We start from the raw sequence: 15,225 nt of genomic DNA, 5'->3' as shown, positions 1-15,225 counted from the left end.
ACATGAGAAACACGAACAATCTTAAAGCGAGTGAAAGACAGAAGCCTGCAGGTTGGCCTGTGCAAACGTCTGGGAAAGCACTTCAGCTCTGAGCACACACCGCTACTGTGAGGTGCGCTCACAGAAAGACCAGGCTTTCGAGGATGGGTGGGAACTATTTGTCTCTTAATCCATCTTTTTTTCTCTTTTCCCCTCCGTGTTTGAGTTTCTCTGTTTGAGGGGACAACACTGCGCCCCCGGCAGTGGCCATTTCTCACCCACCAAGGAAGAATAAGGAGGAGGAGGAGGAGAAGTAATAGGGACGGTGGAAAACAACTGTCTGTCCGCCGGTTGTGAAACTCTCCGAGCAAGACGTAGATAATGAGAGAGAGGATGGATGGATGGAAGGACTGAAGAGGGAGACAATAATCCTCCTGCTGTGTTTGACTTGAGGATTATCCAATCACCTGATAATGACCTCCTAAAGCCCTGCCTTTCTCTTACTGGGCTATTGACACTCATCCACATGTTTAATTTAGCAGCTTTTTCTTCTTTATTTTGTAATATATATATACTTTGATGATTTAGTAGTGAATAACTTTTATATGCTCTTACCTCTCGATCATTTTGTTGATGTTATTGCCGCGGTTGCAGGCGACAATCTTCTGATCTTTCTGGCTCTGCACAAATAAAAAATAATTGATCAGATTAAAATTTTAAAATGCATCTTTTCCATATTAAAAATATAATTTTCTTTAGTTTCACTGGTTCTGCATTATCTACCTTGCACTGCTCGTACAGCATGGTTAAGGCTGCCAGGTCGTCCCCAGGGTGGAGTCTGGGTTTGGAGTGGTTCTGCTCGAGGGTGTCCGGGTAGGACCAGGAGTCCATGCTGCAGTTTGTGTATTGGTTGTAGTTGAAGTTCTCGCTCTGAAAAACTAGTCCCAGAGTCCTACACGGAGAAGAAAAAGACACAACAAAGACAAATTGAATGACATGTTAAAAAACTGTAAATAATCCAGAGGTGGAAAAGGTAGAGAAATGCATTTTAAGTGTTTTTATATTTATGGTTCTTTGACACACTGCAAAGGCCAAAAGCCGAGGAACACGCCTGAGTTCAGCTGCAGCAGCCGAGCCTCGGAGCACTGTACATACTTGCCCCAGAGCGTGAAGGGTTTCGATTGCAAAACCACAAAGCTGAGTAACATCCCTCAGGAGCAGTGGTGTCAACAAAAAAAAATAGTTCAAAAAACGTCAAGGGCCACCCACACACACGCACACAAACACACACATGAAGGGGTTTGTGGTCTCTCGTGTTGTTAAAGGAAAACAAGCCACATTCATGTATGTATTGTATAATCTCTCTTATTTGCATGGATCTCCCAAAGAGGGGACGAGATTCTCTTACAAAGTAAATAAAACCCCACGACCGCCACTGATGAGGCCGGTTTTAAGTGTCACATGAAGATAAAAAACCCCGGGATCCTGAGGATTGGATTTGTTTGGAGAGTCTCCAGATTGCAAATATCCCGTGTGCTGGAATAAGCCCCCCTCCTCCGAGGAGTTTGTCTGAAGTGGGTAATGAACAAATGAGCAAGTTTGTCCTGGATAAACAGTTGGTTAGACGTGCCGACAGGGAAGGGGGGGGGGGGACAGGAAGAGCACAGGTGTTCAAAAGCAAAGTTTAAAGAGAAATCGGAGGGTTTCTCAGAGGGATTATGGACGAGGAATGGGACGCATGTGCAAAACAGCAGCTGGAAAAGTGGAAATAATGTATTTGAGGGTTTAATACTGGATATCTGGTCTGTTTCTGAACTCATACACCTGTTCTAAGATGCACCTGTCTCTCTCCCGCTCTATCTCACAGTGGCCTCGGAAAAAAAAACCTGCATGCAACACTACTCCCATTAGTCCCTGTCCGTTTCCCACCAGAACAAGTGCAGATTTTTTTATGCAGACACAGGGTTAGGGGGGTCTTGTGTCTAGGGTTTCGACCATTATGTAACTCAATAGATTACACGCTGCCGTAGCCCTCCGACACCTCGAGAGGAGATTCTTATTTCCTCAGTCTCCTTTTGTGCTCGGTGGCCCCCAGGTGAGGGACAACAGAAACCGAAACAGACCTGCTGCAAGTGGTGTGTGTAGTGTGCTTGTGTGCGTGTTAATAATATACATATCAATTTTCCACCTGCAAAACATCCTCTTTTAAACATTTTCACATGGGGGTCTCATTGCAACACACAAGGGGAAGGAGGAGGCTTCTGTCCCTGGAGTCAAACGTAGAATATTTTCCCGTGTTACAACAAGTCTGGACCAAAATGTTTCACCTCCGCCGAGGAAAAGTACATTGTTAAAAGTAAAGAAAATCTCAATAAAGCAAGAAGAAAAGATTATCCCAGAACTTACTCAGTCTCTTTGGTCATGTCTTCAGTCCAAGTCAGCTGGAATAGATCCCTTTAGTTTCAGCTCCTCACTGTTTCTCTCTCTCTCTGTCTGTGGCGGTGAGTCTGTCAGTCTGGCAGAGAAGAGTGCTGACACACAGATGAGTCAAAGTGTTGTGATTCCCTTCTGAGCTGGGGCCTGGATTTATTTCATGCCTGCACAGATTCCCTCTCTCCTCTGATTGGCCGAGAGGCTGGGGGAAACAGGTGCCTGATAGGACAGGTGTAGGATCTTTAACACTTTCCAGGCTGGAGAGAAACTGGCTTACATGTGTATATGAGTGTGTGCAGCAGAGAGAGAGGGAACGAGGGAGAGAGCACTTAGCAAGACAATCCAAGGCCGAGTGTTCTGAATCTCATTAATGCGCCGGACAAAAAGAGTGAGATTGGGGATCCAGGAGGTGTGAAAAGGTTTGGTAATGAGACTGAGAATGGCAGGAGAGGCCTGGAACTCAGCTTTAACATGTTAATAGATTTCCAGTATCATTTTTCACTGCCCCTTTATTTCCATATCATACACAGGTTTTGGTCTCTTTATTTCCTGAGGATCATTGATGCAAACATGAAAGATTTACTGTTGTGGGGAAAACTGCTGAGGAAAGGTGGGCTGAAGGGAAGCTGATTTAAAAGAATAAAAGTTTAAAAGCCAAATTTAGCCAAAAAAGTGTTTCAAAACTTACAATGCTTTTCAAACTTTCCCCCAAAAGTCATTACACATTAAACGCAAATATATACTCATAGTATAATTAAAATAATTTGTAACAGACAAAGGAATAACGTTTTTTTTTTACAAATTTAAGTTAAATATAACTTGCTTCCACTTTGATTTGAAAAAACTTAATTCATTTGTGTGTTACAAATTAAAGTAGTTTTTTAAGTCTGTGAGCTATTTTATTTTGTAGTTTGACACTTTCACTTATACATTTTCACATAAAAATAAAAATAATGTCATGTCATACACAGGTTTTGGTCTCCTTATTTTCTAGGGATCATGGATGCAAATATAGAGGATTAACTGCTGCAGTTTTTTTAAAGCCCAAGTAAAGTGGAACAGTTACTTTTAAGATTAGTTAAGACTAAAACTTAAGTGCATTCAGGATTTTAAGGTAAACATAGATTTTCTGAATTTTGAGTAATGCATCGTACATTTTTGCTTTTATTCGATATATTTTAATTGAGCTGAAAAATATGTTACATGCAAGATACACATTTTTTTCATATTTTAGTAAAAGCACTGATTGTGCAGATCAGTATTTTTAACAGGTTTTATAAATATACATATATCTATATACAGTATATACATACTATAGGCCTATTATTACAGTTGTATACTTGTTATTGATGCACTGACATGCAGAGTATGTAGAAATGTTATGCTGCAACTGGAGCTACTTAATCCATTAAAAAAATAAAATAGTATTTTTACCAAGGTAAACAGAACTACTTCAATCGGTAACACACATTAATTAAGTTTGTTCAGATCAAAGTTTGCAAAGTTAAGTAAACAATTTTCTATATTTGTGAAGGGTAATATTACTTGAACACTGTCATCAAAAATAAATTTAAACTGTATATACTTGTGCAATTGAGTTAAGAAATGAGTGGAGTCAAATCAAAATGATAAATTTACTTAAGGGCAGCTGTTAATGCACATTCTGACTTTCTATTTATGCACCGCTAATGTTGAAGTATGAGCAAATAAACTATGAACTATTTAACACTATCTGCCAAAGTATTTCAAATACCTGTTCTGACCCACATGTACTAGAGGAAATAAGAAAGAAACGTTTGTCTTTGCATGTTCAGGTGAAATTTGATGCAGGTGACTGCACACAGATTCTACAACTTTGACTGCAACCTTTGTTGATCTCGACTGAGAGGTGAATCGTTCACCTTCACAAAGACTAAGCAGCAAAACACACACTTCCAAAGAAAAGAAGCCCAAACTCCCAGCATCTTTACAAGGAATCTAAGAGCAGTAAGTGAGCCCTGAACGGTCTTCATGTCAGTCAGGGATATTATCTTCCACCCACACACTGTTTAAAGTACACACACACACACACACACACACACACACACACACACACACACACACACACACACACACAAACACACACACACACACACACACACACATACACACACACACACACACACACACACACAGAAAGGTGCGTGTGTAATTATAAGTAGCTGTTCATGTGTTCATTTGTGTGTGTGCAGCAGACACCTGAGGGAATATGGCATGGAAACACACAAGGGTGCATGCTGTGCAGCCTGCCCTCACACACATACACACACACATGCACGCACATACACACACACACACGTACACATCCACACACACACGTAGACACCGAGCCCTGAGGGAGAATTGGCCCTGACCCAAAAGAGAAAGAGAAATAAAGAAACCTTTCTGCGCCCGACACACCTTCATCACTCCACTGTGTTCGGCCTGAAAGTGCAATTAAAGTTAATTCAAGTAATTCAAGCTAATGCTGGGTTCTTTACTTCAGAGTTCTCCAAAGGCAAGGCACTGAAATCTATTTGTTTCTGTGCACCATCACCTGCAGTTTGTACATGAATGTTTTAAGAGATGTCTCATTCAGACATAAAGTGTATAAAGTGTATAAGGAGGGAGAAGAAGTGGAAGGAGTGCGGCTGTAAAGTGGAAGAGAGTCTTTTCCACAAAGTGACGAGCTTCCCTGTCGCATGTCATCAGCTCGTCGGGGGTGTGAACGGCTTCTTTCGTCTTTGGTTTCTTTCCCTCTCACCCACCAGTCTTTTTGTTATATGTTCTCTATCTGTCCCTCATTAATGCTGTTAGATCAACACGTCAAACTGTGAATCTCTTTTATCCTCCCTGTATCACTGTCACCTTCTCTTTCTGCAGCTTTACCTTCTGCAGAAATCCTGTAAGGCCCCGATGCACACATCTCAACACATACACCCCAGCTGGTTGTCTCTGCTACAAGGACCAACTGAATGCTTAACTGTTAATAAGTAAATGAATGATTTATAATATTCATATTAATGTTGTGTGTGTATATATATAATATACAAATACAAAGTTATTCATAAGTGATACAGTTTTTGATCTAGTTGGGATTTGACAAATTTGAAATTCCCATTTGAAAAAACTAACAATTTTACTTTCTAATTTGGTACCAATTACATATGAGAATTGTTTCTGCTTCTATATATATGAGGGTAGTATTTTCTAGTTTGATATAGAAAATCGTTTTGCCAGGGAACAGTGTCAGATGAAGAGAGACATTTTTTAATTCAACATATACAGAGTTTTAAATAATAAACATTTTCTAATAAAGAAGTTTCCAGTAATACATAGTTGATATTATTTTATTTGAAGCAGTATTTTCAAAGAGGGTATATTTTTCTCCATATTTCATCTGGTAACATAAAGGCTGCTTTCAGACCTGCACTGAAGTCTGGACCTTTTCCTGAACTCTGTGTGAGATTGGATATTATTTATTTGTTGTTTTAGAATTTTGCTGACTGTATTCATTGGAATCTTTGTACATGTATATGTATGTGTATTTTCAACATGGTCAGGTACACACTGTAGTACCATGATGATTGATGTATAATGGGGATTTGTACATGTTTATATGGGTATTTTTTTTATGGCTCCATTATGGGTTAAGAGCCTAAGATACATTTTCCAATTTGCGGGACAACAATCAGATCTTGATGCAAATGACCAAGTCAGTCACTCCAGACATTTTCAAGAGCTTTTCCTGCCATAAAAAAAAGGGTACAAACACACAAAGAGCATGCAAACCTACATGCCAATCTGGAAAGACAATGATATTCCAGACATTTTAGCGATGAGGGCTGACCTCAGTGTAGATGTGCGGTAAACAAAAACATGTGATTTCCACAGTGGAGTTTAAACGTCACATCCTGCTTCCTGAACATGCTACTCAGCCACCGGACTTCACCAGACATTTTCCTGTTGTTGTGAAGGTGTCTCACCAATCCCCTGTTGCGTTACTAAATGTGGTGACTAGGGTTGCAAAGGGGCGGAAAGTTTCCGTTAAATTACCGGAAACTTTCCGGAAACTTTCCATGGGAAGTTAAGCGTGGGAATTTGGGGAATTTTGAAAAAAACTGAAACTACGCAAATTAAACGCTGAGCAATAAAAACATCATTCAAAACTCTATTTTAAAGATGTATGGAATGCAGCACACACTGCATGTTGAGTTTAAACCCTCCACTGTGCATTCTTCCATCACATGCACAGATAATTCCCAGCATCCTTCACTCTACAGCAGGGCTATTGAGGCCTGCTGTAGTGTGCAGGACTAGTCAGGTAAGTTTCGATGATATTACTGGGGAAAATATATTAGCATGTTGATTGAGGATTGTTCATCTGTTCATCTAGCCTATTTCCATTCATTTAACCATCAATTGTAAAATATTTTTACAGACGATTCCAATTGTTTGGCGAACTATTTATATCTCTGGTATTGCATTAGTGTTTTTTTAAAAACTTTCTTGTCATCTTATTCTACAGAACAATGCCACATGCACTATCTCATGTGTGGAGACATTTCACCCCATCCAATGTAGAAGGAAAGGCTGTGTACATTTGCAAATACTGTGCAAAGACCTATGTTAAGAATGACACAACGATGCAGAAGCATATAGTCAAGTGCCCAAAGTTTCCTCAGGGCTCAAATCAGCCAATGACAAAACAAAATGTTTATATTTATGTCTGTATATGACAAGGTAAATACAGTTAGTAAAAATTACCCACAACATTTCCAGTTTATTCCCGTTAATTCCTGTAAATTCCCATGGAAAGTTTCCAACTTTGAATATTCCCGGAATTTTGCAACCCTAGTGGTGACTTTAAAGTTTATAGGCCACAAAAGAGATTTTTTTTAAACTCAACATTAAACCTGCAGGATTATAAGAAAGATGAGATGCCAACTCAACAAGGGAAGTCACATTTCCGATCGACCACCTTTAGGAAATAAACCTTGTGTCTTCGACTGACAAGCTAAGATGGATGAACGTCACGTGATGTCCGAGCGACTGCCTTTCATGCCTTGAAACTCACACATGGAGAAACCGAGATCCAAGCGTCCTGGTGCTTCTTGGTCTGTTTGTGTGACTGTTTTTGTGTGTGTCCGTGTGTGTGCCTGCACCCATGCATGGGAGCATACAAACAGACGTCAGTGCCGGCTCCACGCACCAGTGCCACTGAGAGGCAGATCTCTCACCACGTCTCTCCTCCCACTTTTATATCTCTCTTTCTCCTTTTTCTTCCTGTCTCCCACTCACTCTTCCTTTCCCCTTCAGGCTCCCTGTCCCTCCTTTCCCCTCGCAACTGTTCTACCAGTGAATCTCAACCCGCTTCAGCTCGAGAACAATTTCAACACGGGACTTAAAAAATGTGAGGATCATGCAAAGTCGAAGAAACTCAGGAGGCAATTCTTTTGTCCTGCGAACGCTCCTTCTCATCAGCTCACACTCACAATACATATCTCACCATCTCTTTCTCTTTCTATATCTTTCCATCTGCTCTACTACCTGGTTTGTCATGGAGGAATGTGTGCTGAGGGTTGACAGAGATATAAGGAGCCCGGGGCGTGTTGCTCTGCTGCTCACACCGGGAAACTAGTGCACCTGTTACCGTAAAGCTCCCGACATGTTTACTGCAGCTTCCCCTTTTGCGCTGAAAGACACCTTGTCTTTAAGACGTTCACTTCTTTTTGTTTTTTTTACCCTTTGTAGCATGAGAACAGCCAATACATGTACTTAAAGTATGACAAAATAAAAAAGGACATTGTTAAAACTATAGTATCTCATTGTCTGGTTTGTTCAAACTCCATCAAAGCATCAAATGATTCACAGGTTTCCGTCTCTGTCTAAATATTCTGTCTTTCAAACTCTTTCTGTTGTTTGTTTCACTATCTCATCCTGATTTTATCACGTCATGCTGCTTTCAGGCTCACAGGACAGTGACACGTCTGTGCTGCATGTTAAATGCTTGGCATCAGGGTCGGTCATCAGAATCAGCTTTGTTGACCAGGTATGTGAACACATGTAAGGAGTCTGACATTGCTCTCAGTGTACTTACATACAGCAAAGGACGAGGGCAACAAAACATATACTTACAAAATACTTCCAACTATAGTGGTGGATGGTCCAGACTAGAGAAACACTAATGACCACGACCATAAAAGTGTAGAAATGATTCTACTTTTCTTTCTATTAGGAAATAATGACACTAGTTTAAAGACCAATGCTTCTAATGGGACTTCTACTTCAGATCTAGTATCCTATACTTTCTTAATAGTTAATCTGAGATGTTGTTATAGCTCATTTGGCTCGTTGGCTTATTGTACAAACATTTATTCCAGTAAGTGCAAGTACCACGATAGAGACTGACATACTTTTATTGTGAAATTACTTCATGCAGATACATGATTGCAGATGCCGAGGCCCAGTGTTCATGCAGTTAGGTCATATAGCATTTAACCTGTGGTTGCCTGTGATTCTTTTGAGTCCATTGCTGGGCAGGAGAATCTACCTAGGTGTGTGTGTGTGTGTGTGTGAGTGTGTGTGTGTGTGTGTGTGTGTGTGTGTGTGTGTGAGTGAGTGTGTTTGTTTGTATTCGCTGACCTTGGCCAGGCGCTTTGACCTCCTCAGACCTGTGATACTGAGGTGAATGAGGAGACCCCTGTTTCAGCCGAGCGCTGCTGTCCCTTTGTTTGGTCTGGACGAGAGAGGCTCCAAGAGTCTGGAGAGACTCTCTGACCCCACCACCTCCACCACCACCACCACCACCTCATCAGCCCCTCTCCTTTCTACTATTCCACCCATTAGCCAGCAGCAGCCACTCCCAGAAACTCCACACTGCCCCGAGCGAGGGATCAGGACTGGGGGGGAGGACGGTGGGGGTGGGGGTTGATGGCTGACGAGGTGTCAGCATGAAATATAGGGGAGGGAATTAAAATGTGGAGCTGACAGGAGGGCGCTCCGCAGCCGCTACGGAGTTTCAGCATTCTAGCATTTGCATATGAAGCTACTGGAGGTTATAGGACGCTCCACGCCTGAGGCGGGGGGTAAATGCAGAGGAAAGAACGGCGGCTGCATTGCTCAATGAGACGGCATTTCTCTCTGAGCTCTGCTCCAGGGTAACTGCAGCACTGCCAGGCGATTTTAAAGGCAACAACTTAAGAAGCATACTTTCCTGCAATTTCATGAAAGAAGTTCAGCGCGTGGTTGAGCTTGTCAGTTCATTTTTCTTCAGCTGAGTAGCAATAACTTGAATACAAGACTGTGCATACAGTCAGTGATTTTTGTTTGGAGGTACAGAATTAGAATCGTCAGAAGTCTTCCGAATCACAAAAAACATTAATTTCCTGAAACAAAATGTACGCAGCCTAAGATCATATCTTAATTACATGTGTTAGCATCCTACAAATTGGCTGAGCTTCTCATATCAATCATTTTCAAATGTATTGTCAGCTGCACATATGGTACAGAAAAGTAGTTGAACGCATTTTGCAATTCCTGCAATTTCGTGAAATGAGCACAAACTTGCAAACAGTAGTTTAGCATGTTAGATAGATAGATGTACTTTATTGATCCTAAACTGGCTAATTCATGTGTTGGAGCAGCAAGATTTCCGGCACATAACACGCTATACAAAATATAACAACATACTTAATTAAAACTAAACAAAATGTACGAAATATATAACTAATAGAATCCAATCAAGATGAGTATTTGTAAATCGAGATACCATATTTCATTTGCTTCCATTTGACAATCCAGATATGAATACAAGCACAATCTGTGATTCTTTCATTTTTAAGGTATCACGTTTTTATTTTCAATCATGTCAAAAGTCTTTTCCAAATCACCAAATATTTTTATTTGCTCAACCTAAAACAACATCAAAGTTAGAAAATGCTTTTTAAATAAAACAAAAGTAAAAGTATGTACAAAATATCACAAAAACAAATCATAAAAGAATAAAAACAGTAAATGTGTGACCGAAATTTAAACATGACGATCTTCAGCCACCGGCCAATAAACCGAACAAAGAAGAAAAGGGATATTAGTGGATAAAAGATGCCAGACCAATAAGTGCTTTGTTAAAAATAACTTTTAAATCAGTTCTAAAATGTATTGGCAACCAGTACGTAGCCTAAAACCAATCAAACACTAACCACATTTTCTAAGCTTCTTAAATCGCACATTCGCAAATGAATTGTCGGTTTGCGTAACTTTTAGTGAAAAGAAGATACTTTCTAAGACATTGTTTCTTAACGATTTTCTGCCTGAAGTACGTCTCAAATTTCAACAAAAAAAAAAAAATGTTGGCTCGCGGATTGATCTGAATTCTCACGGAAGAAAACTGTAAAGGAATCTACATCAAACTAAAGTTCACATACATAATGTCTCTTTATGTGAGAACTCAATGTACTTTCATTAACTTTATATTACGTCTGCAGCAATTCACAATGTCCTTCCACAGCACTGTACCATGTTGTTTCTACAGTGAGAAGCACCTATAGCCCGTTCGTACATCAACCGTTTGTTTAAGAGAGTGGAAGCTCTGCTGGTATTTGTAGTCTGTGTTGTGTTTGTATACACTCATTCCTCTTTTCTGTGTGAACACATCAGACGGAGACGGTAAGATAACAACAGCTGTGGAGCGGCAGGTCGCACACGTACTCACGTATACGTGCACAATTAATCACACAGGCAAATTTTCCCTTTCTCCAAGAACACACATGCACAAAACAGACCCGCACACAAACTTCCGTGGTAGATACAGACATGTGATAATCTCGTCTGTCCCACAAGCCACATACCAGCATCATCTCCTCTCCGATAAACAGACAAATTAATAAAGTGATGCAACGCAGTGAAATAAAAATCTGCCCACAAACAGGTATGTTAACATTTGAGGAAACACAACCTTGGTTAGATTGTTCATTTAGAAGCTGATAACGGGAAACGGATAAGAGCTGGAAATATTAGAGTTTTGTGAGTTTATTTTACAGATTTCATGACGACTGCAGCAGGTTGACTTAAGATGTAACTCACACCGAGACAAGTGTAACGCAAACTAACACATACACACAGACACACACACATGCACACACTGTGCACAGTCTGTGTTGGTTCACACAAACAAGATAGAAAAGTGAAACTAAATGCATATGATAGAGAAATTAGATTGTCCCACATCAACCCACAAACACACTCTCTCTCTCTCACACACACACACACACACACACACACACACACACACACACACACACACACACACACACACACACACACACACACACACACACACACACACACACACACACGGTTAATTTATGGTGTCTAGGCCACAGATGTTGGTCCCACCCAAACAGAGAGCCAGCACTAGGGCTCATCTCCATATCAGGTTTCATTCTGGACCCTCAGGCTTCACCGTTCACACTCTCCTCTGCAGCCGCTCATCAATACTTTGAAATGTGCATAATTGATGCTTGCAAGTGAAATCCTTCACAAATAGTTGAAGCTGTCAGTTAGGTGGTTAGCTTAGCGGTGGATATGTGAAAACAACTATTGGCAACGAGCACAGAGATTTGTCACTAAGAGGATTTTACAACCAGCACATATCAACCAGCAGTGACGTTACACAAATGTTTAGCTGTTTCCAGACCTTATTTTAAGCTACAGCCGTCACATCATCACTTACACATTGATGGATTATCCACCTCAACCAAGTGTCACCTTTCTATATGTTGATTTATTAGTTGTAAAGCATGGAATGAAAAACACTGGAAAATGGCCTCAAAATGCAGCCGCAAGTCTGGAGGGTTGTTCTTTTATAATTTATACGTTTTCCCCCAGATTTGAAAGGTCAAGGAGAATTGAATCATAATTTCCATGATTCTGTACATATGAAAATAACAACAACTGAAATAAGATACATGAGTATAATAACTAAATTAGACATAAAGACAACAGAAATGGGCCTGCAAGTATGGAGCCAAATGTTTCAAGTACTAGTTTTCATTCCAAGTAGCAAGTGAGCTACCATCTCTTGTTTGTATTCATCTAAGTTTAGGTAAACAATATATTTTACTCATTTTTCAATGTATTTCAGGATCTATCAATGCCTCAATATGACATGAGGCTACTTTGCCGATTTAAGCAATGAGGGGCTACCTCATCTGAACTTGCAGGTGTAGCAAAAGGCAGAGGGTTACATGGTATATATATCAACTTGGATTGAAAAATGTCAATATTATATTTGTAGACATTTGTAGGTTTAGGGTTAGGGTTTGGGATAGTGAGGCTGAGGGTGTCCACTAAAATCTGTTGAGTATTTTGAATTGCATAAACCTAAAGTGTTTCCAACTGTAAAAGGCAGCACACCTCACATCATTGAGCAGAGTGAGCTTCTGCATGTGAGCTCGCCGCGTCCCCATCTCCTCCGGCCCTCGGCGCCCTGGAGAGAAAGCCGAGGCCGATATTTTGGTTAGAATGTCCTGAAGGCTGTAACAGTACACGCAGGCGCTGTGGGTTCACAGCCGATACAGCGCAGCTCATGTTCTCCACCAGGATATGGGATATTGTCGGCTGGCGTTGCAACAATCCGCTCTTTATCTTTAACAGAAATCTTTAACACTGGGGCAATTATGAGGCAAAATGTGGTTTAGCGATTGCATCAGTCAAACGGGGGATACATGATAATTATGAGTGTTCAGTGTGCGTGTGTGTGTAGTTGCGACACTGGTGACATGCAACCCGTTTCATGTCAGGCATGGACGTTCACTTGCGGGCCACAGTCAAGTGGAAACTGAAGAAGATGAGGGCAGCATGGAGAACAACACGCTCGTGGGAAGTGACACTCAATCACACACATGTGCTGGTTTCGATGAATTATCACTCTCAGATGAAGGAGGAGGAACTTCTCTTCACCATTTTCTTCCCCTGACGATAAACATCTCTCTCTTCTGCGCTCCCATCGCCTCTTTCCTTTCCCTCCCTCCCTCCTTCGGCCTCTTCTCTTCATCCACCCGTCATCCCTCTCTGTCCCTCTCCCTCTATGGATGAGTGCTGATGTTCCCGTGGGATAGTGGAGGAGGAGAGCTTTCCAGGGACTGTTGCTTCACCTTCCCAAATAAAACAGGGAACATGTTCAGACCACCTCACCCTGGCTCCAGTGGTGAAACCCTATGACAGAAACTGATGTCTTCGCAGGCATGCCCTCCTTATACAAACATTCCCATTATTCATCACGTCTCTAATGTCCTTCTCATGCTTGTCTGTTGATTTGATGTTTAAAATGAATAACGGGACATAAATATGTGGATGAAATATCAACTTTTTAATATTGTCTCTTTAACAAACGTCTCATGTTTTTACTTCACGTTTTTTTTTAAAGTATAGTTTAGAAAAGGAAAAAAATTTCCACTTTCACCTGTGATACTTCCCCATAATCTATTTCTCTCTCTCTCCCTCCCTTTTCCTTTCTTCGCCTCGCGCCCAGTTTCAGTCTACATGTCTGGGCTCGTTGGAGAATTATAAGAACCGCACACTCCTTTTCTCCTCAATCCTACGGAACAATGACAGCGTGCCCTGCTCAAGGACCGCAGCAGGGTGCGCCCCGTGCCGTGCACCGGGGAACAAGGAGGCGTTTGACGTACGAGTGAACTGTCCCTGTGACCTCCGAGCTTGGGCCACATCTGGAATCAGTTGCCATGGGGACAAATTCATCTGTTTTTCACTCTAATAAGTCTCGTAACTTTATGTTAATCGATCCTATAATGTTTTTTTTACTGAAACATTCATATCAGTCTCAAAGCCATAAAATTCACATCTTTTTTTTTACTTTTTAACTTATTTTTTTAAGTGGTAACGTTTATCAATTGTTCCAAAAGTCCTCGGAAATATTGTTGGAAATATTTAAGCTCTATGACCGTTTTTAATACAGTCCTAGCAAATCAAAAATGGATTTATGTGGCTTTTTTTACCCAGCTTTGTGTTTATTTTCATCATTTAGTTGTCTTATTTATCCAAAATGAAAAATTGTTATTGTGACCAAAACATCAATGCCCAAGTTTGACATTAAAACGGTCACAAATGTCCTGGTTGATTTATCCTATTAATAATCAGCTTCAATTAGTGACAGGAGCATATTTAATTAAAAAGCAAGAAGATATAAATTATAAAAGAATGTTATATTACCATATAAAGATAAAAAATGAACACTAAGACTCTGTCAAAAAAAACAATTTTCTAAGTTGGTGTTATATTGACCCAAACTTATTCTGACAAAAGAGGCTTTTTCTTATGGGTTCAATATTTACAGTCATTAATTCTCTCCAATTGCAGATGAATTATTGCTGGAAAGTAGAGAAACGAGTGCAGAAGGAAAACTCAAGAAAATGTGATTATGGCGGAAGAGGGATGTGAACCAAAGGTCAAATGAGCGACAGAAAACATTCTCAGAAATGGGGATGTGCAATAGCAGCAGCTTCAGGGCACAATTTAAAGGAACTAACATGTTTTCATTTGAACACAACTATATCTGAATATGACACCTTCACCTTAACATTTTCTGAATACTGAAAATCACATCTATAAGAGTCTACGGTAGAATACATGCAAATATCTAGCTTGAATATTTAGGAACTAATGCGTAATATAAAATGTAGATGCAGAGATGTAGCAGTGAGGACATCCAATAAGAGAAAAGATTGAATACATAATGGTGGAAGGTACGTCATGGGAATACTCATGGTTCTTCAA

The 15,225-nt window shown here is 40.4% G+C and overlaps 1 protein-coding gene across 1 annotated transcript in view; it reads right to left on the bottom strand.

Annotated features, from left to right (window-relative positions):
* Positions 1–2,402, bottom strand: part of grhl3 (grainyhead-like transcription factor 3) — an 8,384-nt gene extending 5,982 nt beyond the window's left edge. The window contains exons 1-3 of the mRNA XM_061083394.1: positions 2,386–2,402; positions 763–931; positions 595–653 (exon numbers count right to left, since the gene is read on the bottom strand). Coding sequence (XP_060939377.1) covers positions 595–653; positions 763–931; positions 2,386–2,402 — 245 coding nt within the window. The remainder of the gene's footprint in view (positions 1–594; positions 654–762; positions 932–2,385) is intronic.
* Between the last annotated feature and the right edge of the window lie 12,823 nt (positions 2,403–15,225).

Source organism: Limanda limanda, chromosome 12 (assembly GCF_963576545.1).
Source record: "Limanda limanda chromosome 12, fLimLim1.1, whole genome shotgun sequence".
In the NCBI taxonomy this organism is placed as follows: Eukaryota; Metazoa; Chordata; class Actinopteri; order Pleuronectiformes; family Pleuronectidae; genus Limanda; species Limanda limanda.
This window is presented reverse-complemented; position numbering and strand designations above follow the sequence as displayed.